Raw genomic sequence first — 27,779 nt, forward strand, 5'->3', positions numbered from 1 at the left:
CACCTTGGCCATACAATGCATGTTATGTTTATGTTACTTCACCTTGGCCATACAATGCATGTTATGTTTATGTTACTTTACCTTGGCCATACAATGCATGTTATGTTTATGTTACTTCACCTTGGCCATACAATGCATGTTATGTTTATGTTACTTCACCTTGGCCATACAATGCATGTTGTGTTTATGTTACTTCACCTTGGTCATACAATGCATGTTGTGTTTATGTTACTTCACCTTGGCCATACAATGCATGTTATGTTTATGTTACTTCACCTTGGCCATACAATGCATGTTATTTTTATGTTACGTCACCTTGGCCATACAATGCATGTTATTTTTATGTTACTTCACCTTGGCCATACAATGCATGTTATGTTTATGTTACTTCACCTTGGCCATACAATGCATGTTGTGTTTATGTTACTTCACCTTGGCCATGTGATGCATGTTATGTTTATGTCAAGGTATGACACAATAAGAGGACTTAAAAAAAAATTAACAAAGGTAAAAAAGAAAGCAATAAATGTGATTTTCTTTCCAAATTTTAATATAAAAAATATCTTAAAAGCAATAGAAAATGAAAATAGATTAACAATAAATCCAAGATAAAACAAATATGTGAAGTCAATAAGAAAGAGAACAATCAACTACTGGAGTTGCTCCAATCAAATTATCGTAATAACTAGGAGTACAGAAACACTTTCAGATCATTGAATAAAGGGAACTATATTACTGAAAACGATAACTAAATGATCATTCCAAAAAAAAATCATCCAATTGTGATGAGTCAGCTTAAACTAAAAGTAATGAATTAGTATAATAAAAAAAATCATTGCGTATTTGATGTCTAACTAAACACACAATCAAACTATACATGGCTCACTTCAGAAGATGAATATGTTAGTCAGTAGTGTAGATTAAAATAGAAGCACTAACAAATGTCCACATTACATCAACATTGTCACACATTTAAAGCTAAGGTGTTCTAACAGCGGGATAATCACACAAATACAAGTTTAGATTAACAATGTATCAGATAATCATTCAGATACTCAATTTGAGATACATCAAATAATCACAGATACAAGTTGAAATTAATAACGCATCAAGAAATCATGCATACAAATTGAGAACAATGAACTAAATCATTAAACAAATACTCAGGTTAAGATTAACCATGGATCAAATAAAGTAACTAAAGTAATCATGATTACAGGAAATCAACCTGGTTACATCTAGAACTAAAGCGAGATTTTACTCTTTTTTTTTTCAGAAAAATCAAGTTGTACAATAATTACAATAATTTTTTTTTTTTTCAATTTCAGCAGAAATTCAACTTAATTGTATATGTAGCGATAACATTCAATTTTAACCACTAAGGTGAAAGGATTCATTATACTTCAAAACTAACGCCCGGGCAAAATGAGGGTGGCCATTCTAGCCGCCATTTTATCTCGCGTTTGTAGTTTCAAATTTTTCAGTTCTTGACATTTCTGCTCCATTATTTTCCTCAAGACGTTTGATTCTCGGATGTACTCTATGTTCCCTGTAGATTCACAAAGCTCTGCTCGTTCATTGGTGCACTTGGTCAGGACGCTGATCTCTTGTTTCAGACGCCCAATCTGACTCTCAGAGGACTCGTAGTCCTGGGTAAACAGTGTTGAATCAGAACCGCTGGTAGAAAGGGATGACTTTGTTGTAGGAGAAGCAATGGGAGAAATACTTGCAAGGGGAGAACTGACAACAGTGCTAGACGGGGTCATGCTGACGCTACTATTGGCTAGGAGAGAATTGTTCTCATCTATTAGAATGGACGAATTATTTGAACTCTGACCACTGGGCAGCATGGGCGTAGATGGAGTGGAAAGACGCTGCCTCACCAACAATTCTTGTTTTATAGTTTCAATGGTAACTACAGGTGTTTTGTTAAGTATCGTGTGTGACAAGGAGTTGAGATCTTGTTTCAAATGAGGTCTGGATAGAAGGAAATACTTGGGTTAAATTAGAACCAAAAAAAATCATTTCAAAATAGAAAGTCAATCACAGTCATAATCGTTATATTAATAGTGTAAAGATCATAACAGTTAGTTGATTAGTTTACTGTGAAATTACTTCTAGTAAAAACTTCTAGTGAGGCATTGTGGCTGAGTGGTAGAGCACTTGGTTACCGAACCGAGGGGTCCTGTGTTCAAATCCTGGTAAAATCTAAGATTTTTAATTCCGGGCACTTTATGGCACCTGTGAGTCCACCCAGCTCTATCGGTCATTGTGCTGGGCCACGTGACACCCTCGTTAACCGTGGGCCACAGAAATAGATGACATTTACATCATCAGCATCCTATATTGCAAGATCTGAAAGGAGAACCTGACTGCTTTACTTACTTTTTCTCTCATAATCTACTAAGCCATTGGTTATATCCAAGGCCATTGCGTGTCTCAAACGTAACAATATGATCACTAATCCAATACCTTTGAATATTCTCCTAATGTATCCGAACGTGTTATAGAATAATACTAGTTGAAAGTTTTCTAGACTTAACATGCTATTTGTTTGTGATATAACGAAGCATTTATGTTGCATGCGCTTTTCGTCATTTTTGGAAATGACGTCATTTAGACTGTCTTGGCGTATACCATCTTGCTTTTGACTTCAGAGGTTCTGTTAGGTCAGTAGAAGTGTCGCTTATCCTGGAATGATAAGTATTTGAGCTACTGGATAGCCGTGGTTTTACTGCCTTTGATCTATTCTTGAGGTCAGCAGCGTAACAATGGAATTGGGGCCACCCTTGGAGACGGAGCAAAGGAGCCACACAAATGGGTATCGGAACACTACATAAAATAACTAAAATTTAGTTTAAACATCTACCAGTATTTCAATGTAGCGTTTGTCTGACTTGACATTGTCAAGCGAAGAGAAGGAGCTGGTCTAAACAATTAACTTTGATGGTGTCACTGACTACAAAATCACACAAAGTACTTCTGTTTGAAAATATGACTTGTCACTACAAATTGTTCGTTAACATGTGTACATTAAGGTTAAGTTTTGCAGTGTTTACTGGTGATTGTTCTTATGCAAGTATAAATTACATAAACCAACGTTTCTAAAACAGTGGGGCGAGCCCCCCTATTGTGGAGCACAGGGTAGAGAAGACTTCACGACAAAAAGGAAGGGGGGGGTGCGAAGGCCTTACTAGGGATAGTCAATCCGGAAATTACTCTTTCAAAAGTCAAAATAAAAATTTTCTGTTTAGTTATACATTTAGGTTTAAAGATTAACCGTGTAAAAAGGGAAATTTTAACCTAACAAATTTAAATATTTTCAGTAAGAGAAAGCCTTTTTAAATGTTTACTATTTTCACTAGAGGTAATTATAATAATCATAATAATTGTATTTATAGAGCGCTGTTAACAATCCAAATGTAGGCTCAAGGAGCTGTGATAGCATTATAAACACAAACACGACAGCTAAAATGACAAACTAATCCAAAAAGTTTTAAACAGATAGGTCTTAATGTTCCTCTTGAATGTAGAGAAGCATGTTGTCTGTCTGAGCTCAATGGGGAGTGAGTTCCAAACCTTTGGTCCGTGCACAGAAAAAGCCCGCAGACCATAGCTTTTGGGGGAGAAACGTGGCACCACCCGAAGCATTGAGTCCATTAAGCGCAGGGCTCTCAGGTTTCTAAAACAATATTGACAGACTGTTGTACATCGTTAAAGTGACGACTTTTCTGTGATTAAAAAAAAAAGGTCCACTACAGGACATGCTAACATGAAGATGATCTTGTGACGATCATGTCCATTACCGACGTACGTACCTCGAATTCGCCTCGCATAACAGAAGGCTAGACTGAAGTATTTCATTTTACAAGGATTAATAGTGCGCTCCAGACGCTTCTCCCAGACAGACCCACTATTTTTACTTTCACTTTGACTTGCACTCCTCTTATTGAGAGAAAAATTGCGCTGAAGGCGCAAGGAGAATACATTTCTTAGGATCAAAAGGCAAGACAACAAGCCAGGTCTGGGGCGGTTCCCAGACATCTTTTCTAGAAAGGAACATGCCGTTTCTTCTACTACCTCCTAAAGGACATACAAAACATTTTAAGTTATCCGTGAAACAAGACTTTTGAAAAAAAAAAAATCGGACTAGCTTTAACATTGTTTAGTCAATTTCGAATCCTAATATTTTATTAATAAATGTAAAAAAAATAATACAAAAACAGAAATTGAGTTTTAACTTATTGTCTTTACGTTTATTTTCTTTTTTTTTTTTTCATTACATTCTGAAAACAATCCTGGACTCCACGTGACCTTACAGTTGGCTAAACACGGACATTCACTATTGGAATGTCGGAAGAGGAGAGGGAACAACAGATCTCGCAGCCCTGAGCTCCTGACACCCGCGATACGCCTCTCTTTTAGGAAGCAACTGTAACCCCTTTAGGGAGAGTATTTCTCTTATTATTGTACGATCAATGTATGAGTTTGAATTGCTTCGGGTTTCTAGTCAGTGACATTGTCAATGTAAGAGTGCTAGCTCCAGAAAAACAGCTGATCTTAGTATTGGGGTTTGATGCCAGTGATTTAAGAATTTGGTTAGTGTTTTAGTTAGTTTAACATGTTTACATGTTGTAGTACTAGCTCCAGTTTAACAGTTGATCTTAGTATTGGAGTTTGATGCCAGTGGGTTAATGTTTTAGTTTGTTTTACATGGTTGGGATGTTCCTTCAGAATGTATTATTATATCTAGACCAAACCTCGACAGGAAGGCGGAGAAGGTGTCGAACACAGGATCCTCAAGAGTGCATACCACACGAACAAGCAATCATCCTGCTACTGTGCTACTGTTTATGGTAGTTACTCCCAGGTAAGCTACCATACCTCAGGCGCCCGGGCAAAAACGATCGTTATAGGAAACGGATTAGGCTTAACGGGTAGCGAGACAAGACTCCCCTGTGAGGTGTGTAAGAGCCACGAGAGTGGCTTCATTGCACTGGTCGGGGGAGATACGAGAGCCCCTAAGACTATGTCAACAAGGGGCTATATAAAAAAAATGGCGATCAACGCATGGTCAGTGTGGTAGAGGTTGGTGTGGCTATGTTTCTAGTACGTGCGTTCGAATCACTAGAATCATAAACACTAACTTGGACCTCTTCCAGATGGAAGACTTTGTTCAATAATGTCGGTGAAAAGAATTTAAATGTTCCTGCAGAGTATTACTAGGCAAAATAACAACATTTTTATAAAGTACAAAGTAATAAACGTTTTAGAAAGGAAACAAATGTAGTCCCTTGTAGTGCAGCAAGTGCCACTTTGGATAGATGGGGGAATCAAAACACTGAACTAACCACAATACAAGATAACTCTGGACGTAACAGTGTACCACAGATATGAACACTTGGCCCAAACCAAAAAGCATTCACTGCATACTGAAATAAAACCCAAATAATTTTAAACTGACTAAATGCAGGCGCTGAACTAAAACATTTACATCCGGCTGAACGCAACAATTTAACAGGGCCATTAAAAAAAAAAAAACTGACCACCGACCACTCACTTAACATTGACACAGTAACAGAAGATTAAGATTGGAGTACTTACACATTCAAAGGTTTTTTGGACATGTCCTTGTCCAGTTTACTCCGGTGCTTCTTCCCCCTGGCATGCGAGATCAGAGAAGAGGATCCTTTCGTTAAACCCATCGCCCTTTCACATAGTGTGCACCAGCCAACTTCTTCCAGACTGGTGCGACGAAACCAGTTATACCTCTCCTTGGACAGCAATGCATCTGGAATACTTCTAACACCATTCTTTTTAGGAGACGGCATGCTGTAATTAGTAGTAAATATCGAGGTTGTTTTTAACTGAAATAATAATAAAAACAACTATTATTTAAAATTCCCCTATAAAATGAGAAGTACATTAACATTAATTGCAAGCAGCTTTCAACCTTTAGTGTTCTTGTCACGTAATAACACGCCCCAATGGTTGCTAATAACAACGGAAGTTGTTGGGAAACCATTTTTTTTTCGTGACGAACAAAATAGTGTCGGACAGTTAAAAAAAATAGCCCATAAAAGTCCAAATGCGATAAAAAGAAACAGTTTTCATATCAAGTAAAAATCTCTAGATCTCACCTGAAATCGAAAAGTGTTCATAAGGTAAGGCTGAAGGATTATAAATCAAATATTCTTAATTTCAATGCTAGCAATATGAATTTATTATTTCAATTCAATATTTGTAAACTATATACGAAGTATTATGTGTGCATATTTATTTGACAATTCACGTTTGTGATATGAAATTGTTCAATATTCTAACTTGGATTTGTGTTCAGTGATTTCTGTTCAACAGACCCCACCCCCTCGTGTGTTATTTAAAAACAATTGACTATATAGAATAAGAAGAGACTTCCTTCGTGACCTAAAAATAATCTCAATTCATCGAATCACCCAATAAAGCAATTAAGCTGCTATTTCATTGAATCACTAGATACAGAACAAAGCATCCGGTTTAATGAATCACTCAATACAGAACTAAGCTGCTAGTTCATTAAATCACTCAATACAGAACTAAGAAGCTAGTTTAATGAATCACTCAATACAGAACTAAGTTGCTAGTTTAATGAATCACTCAATTCAGAAATAAGCAGCTAGTTCATTGAATCACTCAATACAGAACTAAGCTGCTAGTTCATTGAATCCCTCAATGCAGAAAAGCTGCTAGTTCATTGAATCACTCAATACAGAACTAAGAAGCTAGTTTAATGAATCACTCAATACAGAACTAAGCTGCTAGTTCATTGAATCACTCAATACAGAACTAAGCAGTTAGTTTAATGAATCACTCAATACAGAACTAAGCTGTTAGTTCATTGAATCACTCAATTCAGAACTAAGAAGCTAGTTTAATGAATCACTCAATACAGAACTATGCTGCTAGTTTAATGAATCACTCAATTCAGAACTAAGCAGCTAGTTTAATGAATTACTCAATACAGAACAAAGCAGCTAGTTTAATGAATCATTCAATACAGAACTAAGCTGTTAGTTCATTGAATCACTCAATTCAGAACTAAGAAGCTAGTTTAATGAATCACTCAATACACAACTACGCTGCTAGTTTAATGAATCACTCAATTCAGAACTAAGCAGCTAGTTTAATGAATTACTCAATACAGAACAAAGCAGCTAGTTTAATGAATCACTCAATACAGAACTAAGCTACTAGTTCATTGAATCACTCAACACAGAAATAAGCAGCTAGTTTAATGAATCACTCAATACAGAAATAAGCAGCTAGTTTAATGAATCACTCAATACAGAAATTAAGCAGCTAGAATGTGGATGTGCCCATCAGGAAAAGATAAAAAAAAATCACTGAAAGTAGACTGAAACAAACATGATCTGACTTGAATCCAAATTACACAGAAAAAAAGATGCATGCTATAAGCAATGTCCCTGGTGACTATTTTAGTGCAGACATAAATTACGTAAACTATTGAGAGATTGGGGAGGGGGCGCCGACAACTTCACTTCCTTCGAGTGCCTTGCATCTTTGGTACGCCACATCTCCATTGTTACCGATGAAAGAAAAAAAAACGCCTTCTTAAAAAGCCACGAGACCAAAAAGAAAGCTACCACTGACGAATAGGGATGAGGGCTACGAGAAGTTAAAACTACCGGCAAACAAAGGTTTTGTCTGATTTCATTTTAATCAGAATCGTGCAGCTGATTCTGGGCTCCGCTGTGCGTAAAGAAAATGGCTACAAGCAGGGCAAACACGTGTGACACTTGGGTAGCATTTGACCCAGGCCAACTTGACAATGTCAATAAAAACGTAGTTTTAAAACGAGTAGTCTATGTATGAAACTACTTTACCATTGATGTCCCCACGTAACACAATTGCTCCTACACTTGAACCTTTGGTAATGCCTTATGCTTACACTCAATTATGTTACCATTCTACATTCGCTATTAACCATGATTGAAATACAATAAAAATCTAGGATTCATTCGTTAAGAAGAGCAAAATAATCGCTCTTAATAGACGGTGCGGCCCGTAAGGGAATAGGTCTATCATCTTATTGGTTATCTTATAAGGGAGAGTGAGGCTTCAGTAGAAGAGTGTAGGGCTGTATGTCTATAATCTTATTGGTTATCTTATAAGGGAGGGTGAGGCTTCAGTAGAAGAGTGTAGGGCTGAAGGTCTATCATCTTATTGGTTATCCTATAAGGGAAGAGTGTAGGGCTGTATGTCTATAATCTTATTGGTTATCTTATAAGGGAGGGTGAGGCTTCAGTAGAAGAGTGTAGGGCTGTAGGTCTATCATCTTATTGGTTATCTTATAAGGGAGGGTGAGGCTTCAATAGAAGAGTGTAGGGCTGTATGTCTATCATCTTATTGGTTATCCTATAAGGGAGGGTGAGGCTTCAGTAGAAGAGTGTAGGGCTGTAGGTCTATCATCTTATTGGTTATCTTATAAGTGAGAGTGAGGCTTCAGTAGAAGAGTGTAGGGCTGTAGGTCCATCATCTTATTGGTTATCTTATAAGGGAGAGTGAGGCTTCAGTAGAAGAGTGTAGGGCTGAAGGTCTATCATCTTATTGGTTATCCTATAAGGGAGGGTGAGGCTTCAGTAGAAGAGTGTAGGGCTGTAGGTCTATCATCTTATTGGTTATCTTATAAGTGAGAGTGAGGCTTCAGTAGAAGAGTGTAGGGCTGTAGGTCCATCATCTTATTGGTTATCTTATAAGGGAGAGTGAGGCTTCAGTAGAAGAGTGTAGGGCTGAAGGTCTATCATCTTATTGGTTATCTTATAAGGGAGAGTGAGGCTTCAGTAGAAGAGTGTAGGGCTGTAGGTCTATCATCTTATTGGTTATCTTGTAAGGGAGAGTGAGGCTTCAGTAGAAGAGTGTAGGGCTGTAGGTCTATCATCTTATTGGTTATCACTATAAGATTAAATAATAATAAATGTATATATAGGCATTTAATATGTGGAAGAATTGTATGTGTCACTGTAATAGACTTCATGTAGTTAGATAAAAACCAAATCTAATACTTACATTCAATTAACAACAACACTAGATCTAACCCTAACAAAAGTGACAGCCAAGAAAACAATAACAAAAAATAAAACAATTTAAAATATTACAGGTAAGCCTTAGTTTGAACAATTCAATATATAGTTAGACACATATTACCTAACACTAATATTTAAGAGAATGAACAAAAAGAGTTTCATGGTCATCATCTCAGAGAGGACAAAATCAACTCTGTAACACATATAGAGATGTAGATGTTTTTACTCCTATTCAATAAGTATGAAATAATTGAACCTAATTGACTGTATAAAGGTGTAGATCTTATCTCTACATCTATGTTAAACTTGAAACAAAAATGAAAGTGCTTGAAAAAAGAACAAAAATTCTAGATGTATAGATCAGTAAAATGTAGCTATGCCTAAACAACAGATCAATACTTGTTTAGAAATGTATCATTCTATCATCTAGATATGAATTCTATAGATCTAGATATAGATTTGTATCCATTATTAGAATCTAATGCATCTAGTTTTTAGATGAACTTGATCTGATCTATATAATACAGATTTAGATCTATCTATAGATATATATTATAGCTCTCTAGCTTTATAGATGTAGACAAGAGGTCTATATTTATAGATAAAGTAATTCTAGTCTACATACATTAGTCTAGATGTATGGTAATATGCCTAGATCTATATAGAGAGTATTATAGAGGAGAGAGAGAGAGAGAGAGAGAAAGAAAGAAAGAAAGAAAGAGAGAGTTCTATATTACTAGATCTATAGAGATCTAGTTTAGGAAAGATCTATTTTATAGATTAGATATCTACATCTGATTACATCATTGTAAGGTCTATAGTGTTATATAATAGATCACAAATATCTATATTATTATTATTGATCTAGAATTCTAGCCTAGATAATACTGAATAGATCTGATCTGTAGATTCAACACTTTAGATTTAGACTAGCCACTATTCTAGATCTCTAGAGTCTAGATCTTATCTCATCCTATGAAATACAGACGTTACTTCCAATAAATAAAGATCTGGATCTAGATCTAGAATATATATATAGGCCTATCTAATCTAGACTACATAGTTATAGTTTACATATAATAATAGATCTAGACTCTAGTCACTATATAGGCTAATCTAGATCTCTAGATTCTATCATAACATTCTAATTTTTATCTAGATATAGTCTAGAATCTAGATTCTAGATCTAGATTAAATTAGATATAATAATATAACTTTATAAGATTATAGAATAATAGATCTAATAATAATAATTATAAAAATAATGGTTTATTCAAATAGGCCTATCTTATATAATACAGACGTTACTTCATTATATTGACAAATATTATAATAATAGTTACTAATAGTACTAAAAGATCTAGATCTAGCTAGATCTAGAATATAAATCTAGATTTCTATATCTAGAATCTAGATTTATACTAATCTAGATCTAAACAGTGTGTATTTTAAAGAATACAATCTTACTTAGCTCTTTAAATTCCTCGTGGTAGGGGGCCTATGAGAGTAATATATGAAATCAATGGATCGAGATATTGACCTCTAGATATAGAAATACAATTACATAGATCTATACCAAATAAGCATACCATTTATTTGTCCAGAAATGTGACAGTTCGTTTGATTTATCTATTACACTACAGCAGCCAGTATATCGTTGTGTCACAATGTTGGCTATGCAGCGCGCTGTTCTCGGTCAGAGCTCACAAAATGGGGAGGTGGGGGATGACACCGAATGTCCAAGTTTTTAAAAAAATCACTATTGTTTTAATATCCTAGATCTAGATGTAGGTCCATATATAGTTTATCATGGGTAGGGCCTACTATACAGAAAGCAACTAGCTTCTTGAAGACTTACACAAAAGGTGTCTGCACTCTATCATGGGCATACGATGGCGAACACCATATTATAAATAACGAATGCTGTGAGGGACCAGGGCCGGATTTAGGCTACATACAAGCAATAAAGGCTACACATATGTTATAGCTTAGGCTACAAATAATATCTGGATTTATTAAGGGCTTCATCCTACAAACTATAGGGCCTTTTCGAGTCTAAATAAGGAACTGGTATGGACAATGAAGCTGAAGGGGACTACTTACGGCGCAGGGCACATATTCCCTATGGAGTACGACTGTATGCCAAAAGAAATCTTTTTTTTTTTTTATTTTGGTGAAAGTTGGTCGGCGTATCAGAGGTGCCCCCTGAAAACGCTCTAAAGACCAGGCCAGGTACCAGCTTGCTATAACTGACATAGAAGAGAGACTCTGGCAGCACACTGTTGGGGAGATCTCGTACAAAGGCCGCGGGATACACATCTAACACCAAGAGGAAGTCTGTCGCGCGTAAGCGTTGACAGTGAAATGAGAACCGACAGACCACGGTTAGATCTATGTCTGCTCTGGATGTGGCACAGTAACTGGATCAAAGCTGGGACTGCCTGGTCGTGCGGTAAGCGGTATGCGCGCTGGACTGTCCTTTGGACTTTTCGATGGTCCCGGGTTCCTAACCTGCCTGCACCCATTCCCCGACGCCCTGCGGGAGGTTTGGACTAGGTCACTAGGAAGTCAATTATCTTCAACTCAGAAGGAACATTAGAAATACGTAAAACATTTGACTAGGACAGAGAATTACAATTTAAAGCGCTTTTAAACATGGCAAGCAACATTACATATGGAAACATCTAACATTCGATAAATGATGTGAATTTTTTTTTTAAAGTCTTGTGCTTCTTGTATGTCTTAGATCTAGATTCTAGATGATAAGATCTAAATGTTATTAACCTATATCAGATCTATATCTAGGTCTCCCGTCTAGTATTCATTATTTTATAGCATCAACGGATCCGTAACTTACTTGTGAATAACTAGAGGGGGGGGGGGGGGGAAACCCACTCTATTGGGTACCTGAAATTAGTTGGGGAAAGTAAGTGCAGTTGGTCGTTGTGCTGGCCAAATGACTCACTCGTTAAACGGCAACCACAGAAACAGATTACCTTAGCCTTACATCTGCCATAAAGATCGCAAGGTCTGAAAGGGAACTTTTTTTCTATTTTATACTTCACAATACACAGATCTATATATATATATATATGTATTTAAAGCATATGGTTAATTATAAATAGATTATATTTAGCTCCAGGAAATCTATATCTACTTATAGGGCCTATGAAACTAAATTATCAATCAACTTTTTTTTCTTGTAGATAGATCTGTACGTCTAGACCTAGATCAACTAGATTCTAGATCTAGATTTGACATCCAACCTAAATGAAGTGAACCAATATAGATTCAGTTAACAGTCTGGACCATCTACCTCGTCTTTGATCTAGATTCTGTCTATAGTCTAGATCTAGTTTAGCTAAACTTGGGTACAGGGGCGTAACTAGGGATTTGGGGGCCCGGGGGTATTGACCTCTTTGGGGGCCCCTTGCATTTTGACATTCGACATATGGAATGAGATAATGTACGCGAAATGTATAAGCCCAAAATCAAATTGGTTCAGTATATCAGTAAACTTAACACAAAATAATCATTAAGACTCTTTTAATTAATAATACCGTTGTTTATTAGTTAAATAATGCACAAATCTCAATTGATATCGCTTCACGTCGTGCATTATGTGCAGCAAATAAAGCCATGATAAGCCTTTCATGCGCCATTGTGATCCTGAGATAGTTTTTGATGAACTTGAGAATTTGAGAATGATCTCTCATATGACGTAAAGGAAGTGGCCTGAGTTAGCGGAATTCGGAGGAGGTTGCAAGGTTTGAGCACACGTAATTACTATGTGAAGCCTGTTTCCTCAATATGTCAATTGGTAATGTATTACTGGGTTTGTTGATAAAAAGTGCTCGTGCATCAATGACATCATTGAAAAAGCGATTTGCCATTTATTTCATCATACAAACAGGAAAAGTAGCACAGTTTGTCATGCGTGTCTTCATCTAACAGGTGTCTTGGTTCAAGAAGAAACCCAAAGGTATCCATTTTCTTTCCAGCCTTTGGAATCTGCCCTTCATCTCCATATGAAATCTGTCCAGCACTTCTGTCGCAACACGTTTGAATTGCAGTTCTATTGACAGTCCTACATTAGAACTCAACTTCCCATCAGTCTTTTCTTTCTTCTGGTTGTTTTGCTTACAGGGAATCCATAGTATTCACTACCTTCTTTGTTTTTTCGATGGATTGGTTTTTGTCAGTTTCTCATCATTTTGTAGAAAGCATGAAAGGGTACTAATTTCCTCAGCAGCTTCCGGTTAATGCAGTCCAGACTTTTGTAGTTTCTTCTGAACTATATTAATTGGGCGCATGAAGAAGATTCTGTGCTAATATTATATGATATTACGTCATTGTTGGTTGTTTATGTTTTGTGCGAAAGCAAAAGTATTCAAAGCATACAAAAGTGAGAAAGATCCATATCTCGTTATGCTCGAGTATAGAAATACTCCGATAAGTGGACTGCCGTATTCACCATCACAACTGATGACGAGAAGAAGACTCAGGGAATCATTCCAACTGATCCCAAACTATTGAAACCATCGGTAGCTGAAAATGCAGAGACATTACTCAACGAACGACAGATGAAAAGCAAAGTGAAATACGATGCAAAAGCAAGACTACCTAAAGATTATTCTGTCGGAGATTTTGTCTAGGACAAACATGGCAGAAAGCAGTTGTCATAAAAAAACATTCATCACCCAGATCTTACATCATAAAAACAAACGATGGAAAAACATACAGAAGAAATCAACGCTTTTTGAATAAGAGTTTCGATGAAGACATCTCTGGGTACTATGATACCAATGAAGACAAAAGAACTGCAAACTGTTGGAACAAACGAAACAGGCAGTTATAGACCAACGTCTAGAGAACTTGTTGTGCCAGTCAAGACAACCAGAAGTGGAAGAATTGTTAAAGTTCAAGGTAGATATCACTCTTAAGAACTTTAAAAGGAAGGATGTAATAAAAACTTCAAAAGGAAGAATGTGCTAATATTATATGATATTACGTCATTGTTTTTTGTTTACGTCTTGTGCGAAAGCAAAAGGATTAGATGGAAATAAAAAGAGAGTTTCCATTGGATTGAGGAAAGATGAATAGATGGGTAATAACTCGAGTGTGAAGTTTAATTCTTATCTTATATAATACAGACGTTACTTCAAAAAAGAAGATGATTACGTTCTGAAATTATAGACGCCAAACCCGAATAATGGACTATTCTAGCATTATTAAGAATAACTTTTGGATTTGTTATCCTCGATTCTGCAAATTGTCCTTCAAGGTTAATTAGTGTAGCCATAAAATACTCGCCATTTAGATCTATTATTAGTAAAGGTAACAAGATACCTGGAATTCGCTGTATATCATACAGTTTTATTCGTGGCAACAAAAGTTTAAAATGTAAAACTAACTTTAAAAAAAACTTTGATCTCTGTGGGAAAAAATATTTTTAAAATGTCAACAAAGTCAACGTACTGATAGACCTAAATCTAGGTTTAGTCTTTGTGATAAATTTAATCCATAAATGTATTTTTTTAAAAAAAGACACCCGTTGACACTATTTGTCAATCAAATATATTAATTTATGTATTTACAAATAAATTTCGGACACCCATTTGGGGGACCCCAGGTGGGGGCCCGGTGGGGATCTTAAAATTCTCCCCCTTCCCCCCCCCCCCCCAGGTACGCCAATGCTTGGGTAGGACTAAAATATGTCTCAGATCTAAATCTATGTAAGTATTATTAGATTCTAGTATTAGATCTAGATCTAGACTCTAGATTTATATCTTGGTCTATATCTAGATCTAGTATTCCTTATTTTATAGCATCAACGGATCTGTAACTTTATTATGAATAACTAGATCTAGATTCTAATAAGAATTTGATCTACCTTAAGTGTGTTACGTTTGACCAGTGCCTTGATCTTGGATTTTCTTTTTGCAGCAGAGGGTGTCTCAGCAGGGTCAGTGGTTTCTTGTTTTGAATGTTTCGGCCTGTAAATCGCTATGACAGTGGAATGTATTGTTGGTACGGCACCTGGCCTTAATGTCAATTTCTTTTTCCATCCCATCTCCACGTCAACAAGGTTTATGAAACAGCTTCTTTCAAAATGGTTTGAGCATAAAACGAAATTATATCTACATCTGGCTGCCGTTGTAAAGTTCTTCCTTTTCTGACGAACAAATGTTTCCCATTTTACTCTAAGACCTTCATCTTTTGGAAAATAATGAAAAGCGACATTAACGTTTGTATTGGCATACTTGTTTTTTGTCGTAGTGGAGCTATCACAACAAGATGATGAACAGTATTTCATTGCTTCTCTAAGTAGATCTAGATCTAGTCTAGAATATTAAACAAACTTAGCTCAGAGAAAAAAAATTCCCACGTGGAGACAGGCAGTCTGTGTAACATTAATGCGATATGTTAGGTCTAGCAGTATACGTCATTTCCGTTGAAATTTTTTAAAATCTCGCATTATCCTTTTTATTTATTATTATATATAAATGTTGCTAAGCATATAAATTTTAAAAAAGGTAATATGTTTACTATTACTGTTAGACATTCAATTTTTACACAAAATTTAAATAGGCCTATGTCAATATTTTATGTTTGAATAATTATCCATTTAAGTTGCAATAATTGTCGAATAGTTATAATTACACGGTAAAGTATTACAGGGGCGACAATTGGTTCCTTGTCTATCACTGGCGGATCCAGGGGGGGGGAGGGCGGTAGGGGGCGATCGCCCCCCCCCCCCCCACTCGGCCGACCTTTTGGGTGGGGGGCGGACGAATTATAGTATAGAATTCACACAATTTGTATGCGAATTTATTATTTATGTTAATAATATATTCTAATTATTTATATTTCAACCTTTTTTTCGATTTTTTCGCCCCCCCCTTTCTAGTATTTTGGCCGATTTGGTAGTGTCGGGAGGGGGCGATGGCATCAATCCCCCCCCCTATTTATTTGTAGAAATCACAGCTTGCTAACAGAATCAATTATTATTATTATTATCTATATGATTAAAACTTGTTATTGGTATTTTAACCGGTCTTTATATAATTTCGTTCACCTGTTGGCCGATTGGAAGGGGAAGAGCGAATACCTCCACCGCCCTTCCCATCTAAACCCTTTGAGTGGGGGGGGGCGGTCCCATTTGTATGGAGAAATCATAGTATGTGAACAAAATTAGTCGAATATCTATATAATATAAACAGGTGGAAGTACGATACATGCAATCCCCTTCCCCCCATCGGACACATCAATACTTTTTCTTTTTGTATTATAGTAAGAAATTACAAAATTAAAAAAATCTGTCACTAATAAAATTTATATATGCTATAAAGTAAATTCTTATACCGAGTCGCCCAACCCCTATTCTTTAATGCAAAATGAAATCAATAGCAGAAATTATAAAAAGAGCGAGAATTAATAGTTTTCATTTTATCGCCCTTGCCCTTTCCAGACAGAGTTTGTGTAATTTGACATGAATTTATCATAACTATTTTAAGAAAGACTTTGCTTTGGAAAAGTTATAATTCAAACGAAATTTTTGAATATAACAGTCACGGTTGAGATGAGTTCCAAAGCCAGATAATCTTTTCCTAGTCGACTTTTTCCAACCTTTACTCTATCTCATATTTTTCTAGTTAAATAAATTTAAGACTATAACTCACAATGTATGCTAGAATTTTATTGAATATTATTAATCGAATATTTTTTTTTCGGCGGCGATCCTCAAAACCTTAATCTAAATATGTGGGGTATCTAATCTTTTCAAAGAACAAATCGGTTTTATTTGCAATGTATTAAGGGATTATAAATTCATATTAGAATATTTTTCTCATTATTCAAAAGGCACTTTATAATAGAATGAATAATGAGCTGTAGGGCACGAGAATGCGTTACTGCAGTGAAGAATAGCGTCAAGGCTTCGCCCCAAACCTCACTGATGAATAATAAGCTGTAGATGTCAGGAGAATGCGTTTCTACCGTGAGAAATGCAAGAAAACGCTTTTGGCGTCGGGGCTTCGCCCCGAACACCACTAATAAGTAATGAGCTGTAGATGTCAGGAGAATGCGTTTCAGCCGTGAAAAATGCAAGAAAACTCTTTTGGCGTCGGGGCTTCGCCCCGAACACCACTAATAAGTAATGAGCTGTAGATGTCAGGAGAATGCGTTTCAGCCGTGAAAAATGCAAGAAAACGCTTATGGCGTCGGGGCTTCGCCCCGAACCCCACTGATAAATAATGAGCTGTAGATGTCAAAAGAATGCGTTTCTGCAGAGAAAAATGCAAGAAAACGCTTTTGGGCGTCGGGGCTTCGCCCCGAACCCCACTGAAGAAGCTTACAGCGCTCTCCCAGACCCCCAAGCTTGCAAGAGAAAGACTGTTTTTTTTTCTGTTTTTTTCGCCGAAGATTGAGAAACAGTCTTATTTTATTCTCATATATTGAATATATATATATATATATATATGCTGTACGCACGTTTATGCATAGGGTTAGGGTTTACTGGGCGTTAGGGTTAGGGTTTGGAAAAAAATCGCCCCCCCCACTCCAAAGTTCTGGATCCGCCAGTGTTGTCTATAGTTCTAATCAGACACGGCTGTGAAATTGCAAACATCAAACTAATTCACTGCTCATTGGACCTCATTCACCAATCGTAAACAAAAAACAGTTTGCCACGTGGTTCTCTATATCTTCTATACAAATTACGCAATCTATAAAGGCTGTCACGTGATACGTAATTTTCATTGTTTTATCAATATTATCATGTGGCTAAATGTTGTTTGTTTACGATTGGTGAATGAGGTCTAATTACGTCTATATGACCATTGGCTCACTGCGCATTTTGTCAAGAAAAAGTTTTTTTTGTTTAGTTGTATTTGCATAGGTCTTATCTTATCTTATAAGATGTTCTTATAAGATTAGATAATATACAGACGTTACTTCAAAAAAAAAAAAAAAAAAAGATGATGATTACTTCCTACGTGCGATTAAAAAACTTGCATTCTATCAAAGCGTTGTTTTTTTTTTCTAGCTAACACAGGCAACCCATTCCATGCTCTAGTAGCACTAGGGAAGAAGGAGAACTTGTACACATTTGTCTTAGCATATGAAACGAGGAATGTGCCTTTATCTTTGTGTGTATTCTAGTATTTTCCTACAAATACTTTTTACATATAAATCCTGCAAAAGAAAAAAATTATAATATCGTGTGTTTAAAAGTGAGCATACTTATTCCCTGTTTATAAAAATAATTTTGTGTACAAAGCTTATTTTAACTCACCCTGTCTGTCCGGTAAAATAAGTTATGTAACTATTGGTAATTAATTGTTTTGTTAGGTATCTCGAACAAGGGAAAGAAATTAGCTAATTGGTGTAAGTCGAATTAGTCCCCTTTATACTGTGTAGAGAGAAAAGTTTGAAATTAACAATAGATAAATATTTCTAATCGCACAGATTTATTATTTTTAGTCTTGAACTAATAAAAATTTATTACATGACTGATCCAAAATAATTGATATAACTACTCTCAATATAAACTTATTATTGTAATTTAAAGGTTTTTTTTTTGTTGTTGTTTTTTTTGGGCAATCGCAATTTATGGCGAAGCTTGTTTGGCTGGGGGGGGGGGCGAGAGGGAGGTGTGTAATGGAAAACAGGGGCGGACTGGCTATATTTGCATTCGGGCCGCTACCGAAAGGGCCTCATAGATGCCACTAGGACACGCATGAAATTGCTAAAAAGGTTTTTATAACATTATTTTATTAAAGTAACACTTTGAGCGTCGCGTTTAAAAAATCTTTTACAGAATCGACAGTGTAATACTAATTTAATCTTAACACATTTTCCAAAACAATGTAATAGCCGATATCCGCAGACAGTGCTACCAATAGGCTTCATCCTTTTAGGGCCTACACACTTTGCAATTAAAAAGCAACATACGGCCTACATATTTCTAAGATATATATGCATATGGTCAGGGCCGGATTTAAGGCGAGGCAGATGGCGCTACAGCCCCCTGGGCCTCCACAAAAGGGGCATCCACAAAAGAGTTTTTTAAAGTCGCAAAATTTACTCGGTTTTTCAGCTTTTAATTTCTTTCTTTTATTTGTATGCCTTATTCCTACACCACCGTAAGGGAGTCCTTTCCGATACTTACTACGGGTACTTCAGTGACGTCTTGTGCCAGAATTTCAGTGTTAGTGGATCTTATTGTACAAATGAGCTCTTGATATTGAAGCTGCCAGAGCATTTACCTCCCTTTGTAATCCTTCTTGCGAATGGGAGGGGAGTGCTGTATATTTAGCAAACAAAAGTTTTCATTTTGGCGTGAAAAATGTTTTCTTAAAGTATACAAAACTGATCATTAGCCATTGTTAGTATTAAAGACTTTGTCTTATGATATTTCATAAAACAAAGGTCTGCTCTGCACATGATCTGCCTCTTGGCAAACCTGCTTGCTCTTCTCTGAGCCTTCCTCTACAGACTGTTGAAGCCGTGTCAACAGAACAATGCTGAAAACTTCGTTCGGGATAGAGAGAAGGGTTATGCTCCTCTAGTTTTTGCAATCTGTCAAGTTGCCCTTTTTTAGGAAGCTTTACATTCAATATCGTTCGTGTGGAGTTTTTTTTATCTCCCATCGAGCGCCTCCCCATGTGGCGGATAGGGGAATGCCCTCCAGATATGGTGGTTACCAGGGAAATAAAATACCTGGGGTGGACCAAAATCAAACCTGCTGCCTTGCAGGAAGTGGAGGGATCCACAAAGGCTAGGACACCTTACCTGAAAATAAAGGCAGCTATCCAGAGAGCTGAAAGGGGCAGCCCCCCCCCCCCAGATGGTTATGCACAAGGCTAACAACTCTGTCATATAAAAAATACTGTTACGAAAGCTTCTACAAAGAAGCAGGCCAGAGCCCTCCATGACCTGTAGTACCACTGGGATGGATGGATGGTTAAAAAGGCTTACATCGAATCTACCGTGGATGTGTACTCCGTCTACCAGGGATTTAAAGGCGCTGGCGATTACAACCGACCGAACAGAAGATGTAGAATAGTGTTTCGGCCAGAACACATCCTTATTTCTGCAGGAATTCCAACTCACTCAGGCTGCTTTCCAACATGTACGTTTGTCAATGGCTGCCTCAATTTTTCTCCAGAGGGCACTTAATTTCATTCATCCAAAAATTGCAAAAGGTGTTGAGAAGTTAGATAAAAGCGTTTAGAAAGGTAGCATTTACGATCAGGTAGAGCTTGCTTAATGCTCTACCCGCTCAGGGCCTCCTTATACTCCGGCTCCGTTTATAGTCCACTGTGTGCATGCGTACAAATGCCCGGGCCTATTTTAACACTCAGTCCGCCGCTGATTCAAAATCTAGTTGTCAGAGCCTAGATGGTAATTAATGAAAAAGTCTGTTAAACACACTTTTTTTTTTATTACTGAAGAACCTCACCACTCAAATTTCCTTTTCATATACATTTATTTACGATAAAATCTTACAAATGACAGACTTCACTGCCAAAGATAATTACTTCATACGCGTATCTATGCGTGTCCAATCTAGTCAAGCATGCTAATCAGTGGCTTAAAATCTACCAAGTCGTTTTTTTTCAGGCTGATTCAGGCAACCCATTCCATGCTCTAATAGCACTAGGGAAGAGGGAGCACTTGTACAAATTTGGCCTAGCATAATTACAAGAGGCTACCTGCATTAGCCTACCAAGGATCAGGCCGGCACTGTACCTTTCGTTGCTGAACATATTTTACTTCTGTGCGCCTTTCTCATTGCGCTCTGGTTGTTGTCTGCTGACAGAAAGTCTTGCCAAATTCTCGTGTCTCACACTTTTGTCCAAACAATCTTAGAGTTTGTGGCCTTGTTGTTTTCCTTAGTTCTTCTTGTTTACCTGCTAAACTGGCGCAAACAATGTCGCATGTAACTGTAATTTTTTTTTTAATAGCCTTATCTTCTAAATCATGTATCTTATCTTATAAACAACACACGCTCCTTCAAAGGAGATAATTACCTCCTACGAGTGTTCACGTGTTAAAGTAGTCATGCATGCTAAGTCATTAGTTTTACTGTCTGATTCTTGCAACCCGTTTTATGCTTTAACGGCTCAAGGGGAGGTATCCCTGAAAATCTTATTTTTGTTATTTCTAAAGCTAGGCCTTTGAAATTTGTTATGGTAACATATAATGATATTCTAAAATAAATAATGCTAAAAAAAAAAGTTTTTTTTGAATGATGGTTGCCATGGTAACGGCGGCCATATTGTTTATTATATACAAATTAAAATTCTGAATTTTGTAAAAACTATTGATCAGAAATACATGAAATTGAATTAAAAGATAAGAAAAAAGGATCCTCTAAATTGGTACAACGTCAGAATTAAAGATTTAAGTATGTTAAATTTTTTACAAATTTTTGAATTTTTAGTATTTTTTAGACCTAAAAAAACAGGATAAATATTATCTAAAAATACTTTTTAAAAAAAAAGTAAATAAAATATTGAAAAACAATCATTGTACGAGTTAAGTCAATGATGTCCTTAAGAAGTGTTTCAAATTTCATCAAAATCTATCAAGTAGTTTAGGAGAAATTCCAAGAAAGGCACAATGACATGTGCAAAAACTAACATTTTTGAGAAAAATGAAAAATGAGTTTAAAGTATAAATTTTATTAAGATTTTGTCTCATAGCCCTTACAAAAACATTAAAAAAAACATGTTTTAGACACAGATTTCAGCAATAAAAATGATTGTAATGTAAAGAAAAATGATTGATCTACTTAATTATGTTATTAGTTAAATATCGATATCCTAGGCCTAAAACTCAATTTTCTCTAGGGATACCTCCCCTCAAAGGGGAGAAAAAGCACTTATATGAAAATATCCTAGCAAAAGGAATAAGAATTATGCCTTTATCTTTTTACCTTTCTAATTATTTTACTAGATTTTTTATTTATTTTGGTATTTGTAAATTGTGGTTCAGTGTATGCATTATTGCTATCTTATATATCCTATAAATCAGAATTTCACAAACTTTTTCTTTAACGGAACACTTTGCACACTGATTATTTACTAGAACATTTTGCTTACTTCAATGCACTGGTGACCTAATAGTTAGTTATTCCAGTTTGTGAAACACCTATTCAGGTTTCGCGGAACACTAGGTCTCCATGGAATACAGTTTGTGAAACTCCTATTCAGGTTTCGCGGAACACTAGGTCTCCATGGAATACAGTTTGTGAAACACCTATTCAGGTTTCGCGGAACACTAGGGTTCCATGGAACACAGTTTGTGAAACACCTATTCAGGTTTCGCGGAACACTAGGGTTCCATGGAACACAGTTTGGGAAACACTGCTATAAATTAAAGACCTTCCCTCTACAAAGAAAATTAATTCGTATTATGCCTATCCATGTTTTAACATAGGTGTTTAATTTATGTTCATTTAAAACTTAAACTTTACTTAGTCATTGTTTTTTTCTAACTTAATTCGGGCCCACCCCCCTCTCATAGCATTTGGAAAGAAAGAGTAGACCTATCTATAGGGATTGGATCTGCTGTCAAAAATATTTAGGGCCCAGACAACTGGCTACGTGTGGGCCCCTCTGCCTTCTTGCCACATGCCAAAATTTAAGATACTTTTAAAAAGCTGGAAGGCCCCAACTCCTCCTCGATTGGGACCTGGTCTATAGTCCTGGGCTATATATCCCCCATCCGGAACCTGCATGGAATATACATGGCCTTTATTTCTGCGTCTTTCTTGTTATTGTCTTAGGTTAAGTTTTTGTATGTATACATTTTGCTATAGTAGTTTCTACATTATTTTTGTTTCTCTCGCATCTATGTTTCATGCACAGGGAATGGGTTATAGATCTAGATGTTATAATGTCGTAAAACAATTCTTTTGAAATCGGTAGGCCTACCCTTGGGCAAACCAAACACTCTCACTATCAGAACACACCAAACACAAAGATACACAGGTCACAGGCTCTCCCACCCCACATATCTCTAACAAAACTATGAATTACACAGACTTTACACACAAAGACATAGGGTCCAGCCGTCTCAGTCCAGTGACTCTAGGCCTATACTTTTCAATTGAGACGTAATGTCTTTGGAGTGACACAATCGTCCATTGTATGTCCACCCCACTGACCTATAATCCACCTTTCTACCCCCTTTCCATAGTTTAATAACATAGATTGTGTTCAGTTGTCACTTTCCAATGTTTTCGCTGGCGTCTCAAGGCTCATGGTCAATACACATGGAAGATATCGTTTGATTGGCTACGGTAGATAATCCTTAAGACTACACTAATTATCAATTGAGTGACGCGTTTAACCCGAAGTCGAAGGTCAGAATTTTGGCCACGCTGTCCAGATAACTTACTATTAGGTCATCGGAATTCACTTCAGCTGGACGCTGACCCACCTTGCTTGTTGCAGTAGTGACTAAAACTTTAGTGTTGGAGTATCGAGTTGGATAACTCTTTGAGTCAGGTAAGAAAAATTTTAAGAAAATGTTCAGCTTATTTATTAAGGTATAATTTTATTTATATATATTTTTTTTTAATTTGTAAATTATTCGATATGTTTGATGATTGTATTTGGCTAAAAACTTGGTCATGACCCATGGTCATGTGATGTAAACATTCAAGTGTAAACAAAGAGGGACAATGATAGAAAACGACATAATTGGAGAATGTCCTAGCAACTTCTGATCACCGTGGTTGCCCAGTGAAGCGTTCTATGCAGTTATTGATAGCCTTTAAATCAGTTCATTCAGTTTTTTTACTTGGCCATTTAATTCTTAACCATAGACATAAATAAATATAGACTGGCCGATAAAAGGGTTTTATGAAACGAAATTTTTTGACTTGCAATTATTATACAGCAGTGTAGTTTTGTTTAATCTCTAAGACTGGAGATCATGCAAGTTTTCAGAATTCGGAAATCCGACAACAATAGATATACATGTTTTCAAGTTACATGAAGTTATTTCCTTTTTCCAGTCTATATTTATGTATGTCTATGTTCTCATAGATTACATGCGTTACTTCAAAATAGAACATATAAAAAGTTACGTCCTACTCAATTCATGCGTTAATCTAGTCATGTTAATCAGTGACGTCAAATCTGCCAAGTCGTTGGTTTTCCTGGCTGATTCAGGCAACCCATCCCGATCTCTAATGGAACTATGGAAGTAGGAGCACTTGTACGATTTTGTCCTTGCATATATAGAATAAGAAATGTGCTTTTATATTTGTGGACAACCATAGACATTTGTAATTAAATGACAGTTGGAGACTCTAGTTAAAATAGCAACCAGTACCACTATGAGACAGAGTGGTGTCTAATTTCCCCTTTTCGATTTCTTACGTAAATTTGAAAGCTTTCATAGCTGTGTGTTCAACGCCAAAGACCTAATAGTCTTGCAAGCATAAACTGTGATATGGCAGTGAATAAAGATCTTTAGCCAAAGAAAACTCTGTGAAAAGATACAAGTATAAGAGAGGCAAACGCCTTATAAGGGATAGCAGACCATAGACTTGTACTCCACTGGTATAGACGACAAAAACATCACATTTGTTTTGTTTTAGGTTCTATAAATGTTAAGTTTGGTATTACTAAAATAGATCGTGTTACAACCCCCCCCCCCAAAAAAAAAAATTATGTTTACTTAAAAGAAAAGGTTTTGATGATTCTCAATCGTACCAATTTTCTAAAATGCAATGTCTTCTGACAGATTTTTTTAAAAATCATATCAAATGATAGATAAATCCAGATCTATAATTATACTTTTTTTTAAAACTTCGATTGATAGATTGAAGAAGATATACAATTATTAAATTATATTTATATATCTCAAAATATCTAGATCTAAAGTTATTAAATTATATTTTTAAATCAAAAAAATAATATTGTAAATTATTGTTTCAATCTCAAACAATCATCTTTTCAATTATGATATTATCGAAATGTTTTTTTCTGTTTCTATAACGTGCTTCTCTTTTACTCAATTAATATCACGTGTTTTTAATTGGCTGAGAGCTATTCGTTTCAGTTCATTATTTAAATAATAAAACCATCATATCAATGCAGAGGCGTAGTGAGCAAAACGTGAGCCCGGGGCAAGAAACTTTATTGGCGCCCCTCCCCCTCCCATTCCCATGAACAGCACATAGAAATATAGCCTTATAAATAAAAAGTACTTAATAATAAAATAATTCAAATAACCTTAGATACCCAGGTCATCGTGCCCCTCAACCCCCTCACTACTTTTCTGTATCAAAGTGATAACAAATGTAAGTGAGCAACGGGAAAAAGACTAAATCACACATCAGTAAATGAATTAATTTGTTTAAAGTGAAAATAAGTGTACTACAATAAGAATAGAAGACAACTTTCTATATTCTATACATATCAACATATATATATATATATCTGAGCACAATTGGAAGCAAAACGAATGAACCAAAAAAATATCTAGAAATTACAGCTATATATACCATATCTCCTCCGCACACGAATATGTAGGCGAAATCATTAAGTATGCATTTTATTCATATTCTATAGGACTTTTACTTTTTTTTACTTTCAGGTATTAAGTCTGTACAAGGGTTGAAGTCATTCCATTATATGATGGGTGTACTGTACAGGGGATGGCTGACTAAGTCACCCCCCGAGAAGAAGCTGGGCAATCACATCAAGCTCTTCCGCGCAAAGTGGAAGAGGCGTTTCTTCGTGATGACCGTCAAAGATGGCCGACACGAGCTGGCTTACTACAAGGATCAGAGTTGCCAGAACAAAAAAGGCACCGTCAACCTCAAAGACTGCAAGAGCGCCTCTCGCGTTCTCCAGACGAACGTGTTCCCCAACCTCCTGGCCCTCAAAACCATCAGCAAGAACAAACCCAGAACCTATTACCTGGCTGCTGAACATGGCTACGAGGTGGACAATTGGCTGCACTGGTTGCACCTAGTTTGCGGGATCAAAGAAGAAGAATCTTCGACCAAAGAAGATGATCCCAAGACAATGGAGCATTTGGATTACAACCCTCCAGAGATCACACTCAGCAGATCATCTAATCCACAGGACGACTCTGTCCAGTGCAGCGACGTGTCTGTGCAACTCTCTATTGGGGATGCAGACTCCGAAGAGAACCCTTACTCTGAAGTGGATTCTCCGAAAGCAGAACGAAAATCGAGCCCGAAGTTCGCAGACTTTATTCAGTATCTCAACGATAGTCTTACAGTGGCCGAGAAATTAGGCGAATTTCCGTTGTCTTCCAGGCTTTCAGGAAGCAATACTTCAATGGAGACAAAAACTGGCTTGGAACCGCCAGAAGCCACTCTCGACCTGCCCATCTACTCAAACGATCAACGCCAGCATCAGAAAGGTCGTGCAGTCAGCGACTACGATGTCCCGAGATCCACCTTAGTGAAGGGATGCCCCCCTATTCTGCCATTGCCATTTCGTAGGTCAAATCTGTCCGATCACATCTATGTAAATACATCCCCAATGGCCCACTTGGACAATCCAGAGATCTAATACAGTTTACTCAATACCAACCAATGCTTCTACTGATGACATGGATGGCACCCTCGTTCTTCTTTGTTCTCAGTATGAAGGAGAGCTGAAACAGCCAGTTCTACACGTGATAAGAAAGGCGCAATGGTGTCCAGATTAAACGTCGCTTAACAAGTGAACAAATAGACTGCCAATCACAATGAAAGTAATCAATTCTAAAAGTTACTTGTAAATACGAAGAAAAAATGAAAAGAATTATGCTTTACATTTTCTATTTCAGAATTAAAGTTTGATGTATCCAAATTATGTTGTAATATATGAATGAGAATCTCACTTGTTTGTTAACATGTAAATATAAACATATAGTGTGTATCTTTTACGTTGATAAACAAAATAATTATCCTTATTTCACAATTTCATAAGATCTTTATCTTTTCAGTGATTTTAATACTTTTATGATTATATTAGAATACGGTACAATGTGGAGCGTCTGTTAAAAGAAGTGAGAATGACATGACTGCCACTATGTCAACAAGTGGTTCAGATTTTTTATGACAAAATAAATATTGTTTTGTACATTTTGTATGATTCTTGATTGTTTGGTTTTATTGTTTGGCGTCTACATGCTGTGGTTGTTAACATTTTACAAACGTCGATTCCTAAGAAAATTTTCTTTAATTAATTAAATTCCAAGACATACACACACATATACGGTGTGTGTATCAGCAATACGTTAAATAAACTATAATAGAAGATCAATTTAAACAGTAACAAAACACTGGTTTCAAAGCATTGAGAAAAGAAGGTAAATGAAAGGCTATATCTCTTGAAGTCCTGTTCCACACACTTTTTATCAAGTAACACTTTACCTTCCACTTAAGTGCTCTCTTCTGACACATTAGCTGTCATGTACATTCTTAATATCGTCATCACTCTTCTCAATCATTGAACTTTTAAAAAAAAATTTCACACATTTAGTCAAAGACGATAATTAGGTCCTTCGAGTTTTCATCTGTTAAACAATTTGTGCATGTTAATTAGAGACTAAAACACTATGACGTCATAAGTTTACGTACAACCCGTCTCATGCTTAAATGGCACAAGAATATTAAATATATATCCTAATTATGGAATAACAAGTGCGACT

At 36.3% G+C, this 27,779-nt stretch overlaps 2 protein-coding genes across 2 annotated transcripts; one reads left to right on the forward strand and one right to left on the reverse strand.

Annotated features, from left to right (window-relative positions):
• Positions 1-534: 534 nt before the first annotated feature.
• LOC106062204 (uncharacterized) lies at positions 535-15,505 on the reverse strand. Its single transcript, XM_056028189.1, has 3 exons — positions 14,977-15,505; positions 5,605-5,867; positions 535-1,977 (listed from the first exon to the last, which is right to left on the reverse strand). The coding sequence occupies exons 1-3, from the start codon at positions 15,397-15,399 to the stop codon at positions 1,410-1,412; spliced, it is 1,254 nt and encodes a 417-aa protein (XP_055884164.1). The 5' UTR covers positions 15,400-15,505; the 3' UTR covers positions 535-1,409.
• A 7,662-nt stretch (positions 15,506-23,167) lies between these two features.
• Positions 23,168-27,215, forward strand: LOC106051465 (uncharacterized). Its single transcript, XM_013206644.2, has 2 exons — positions 23,168-23,602; positions 25,704-27,215. The coding sequence occupies exon 2, from the start codon at positions 25,742-25,744 to the stop codon at positions 26,651-26,653; it is 912 nt and encodes a 303-aa protein (XP_013062098.2). The 5' UTR covers positions 23,168-23,602; positions 25,704-25,741; the 3' UTR covers positions 26,654-27,215.
• Positions 27,216-27,779: the final 564 nt, after the last annotated feature.

The sequence above is a fragment of the Biomphalaria glabrata genome, chromosome 4 (genome assembly GCF_947242115.1).
Source record: "Biomphalaria glabrata chromosome 4, xgBioGlab47.1, whole genome shotgun sequence".
Classification (NCBI taxonomy): Eukaryota; Metazoa; Mollusca; class Gastropoda; family Planorbidae; genus Biomphalaria; species Biomphalaria glabrata.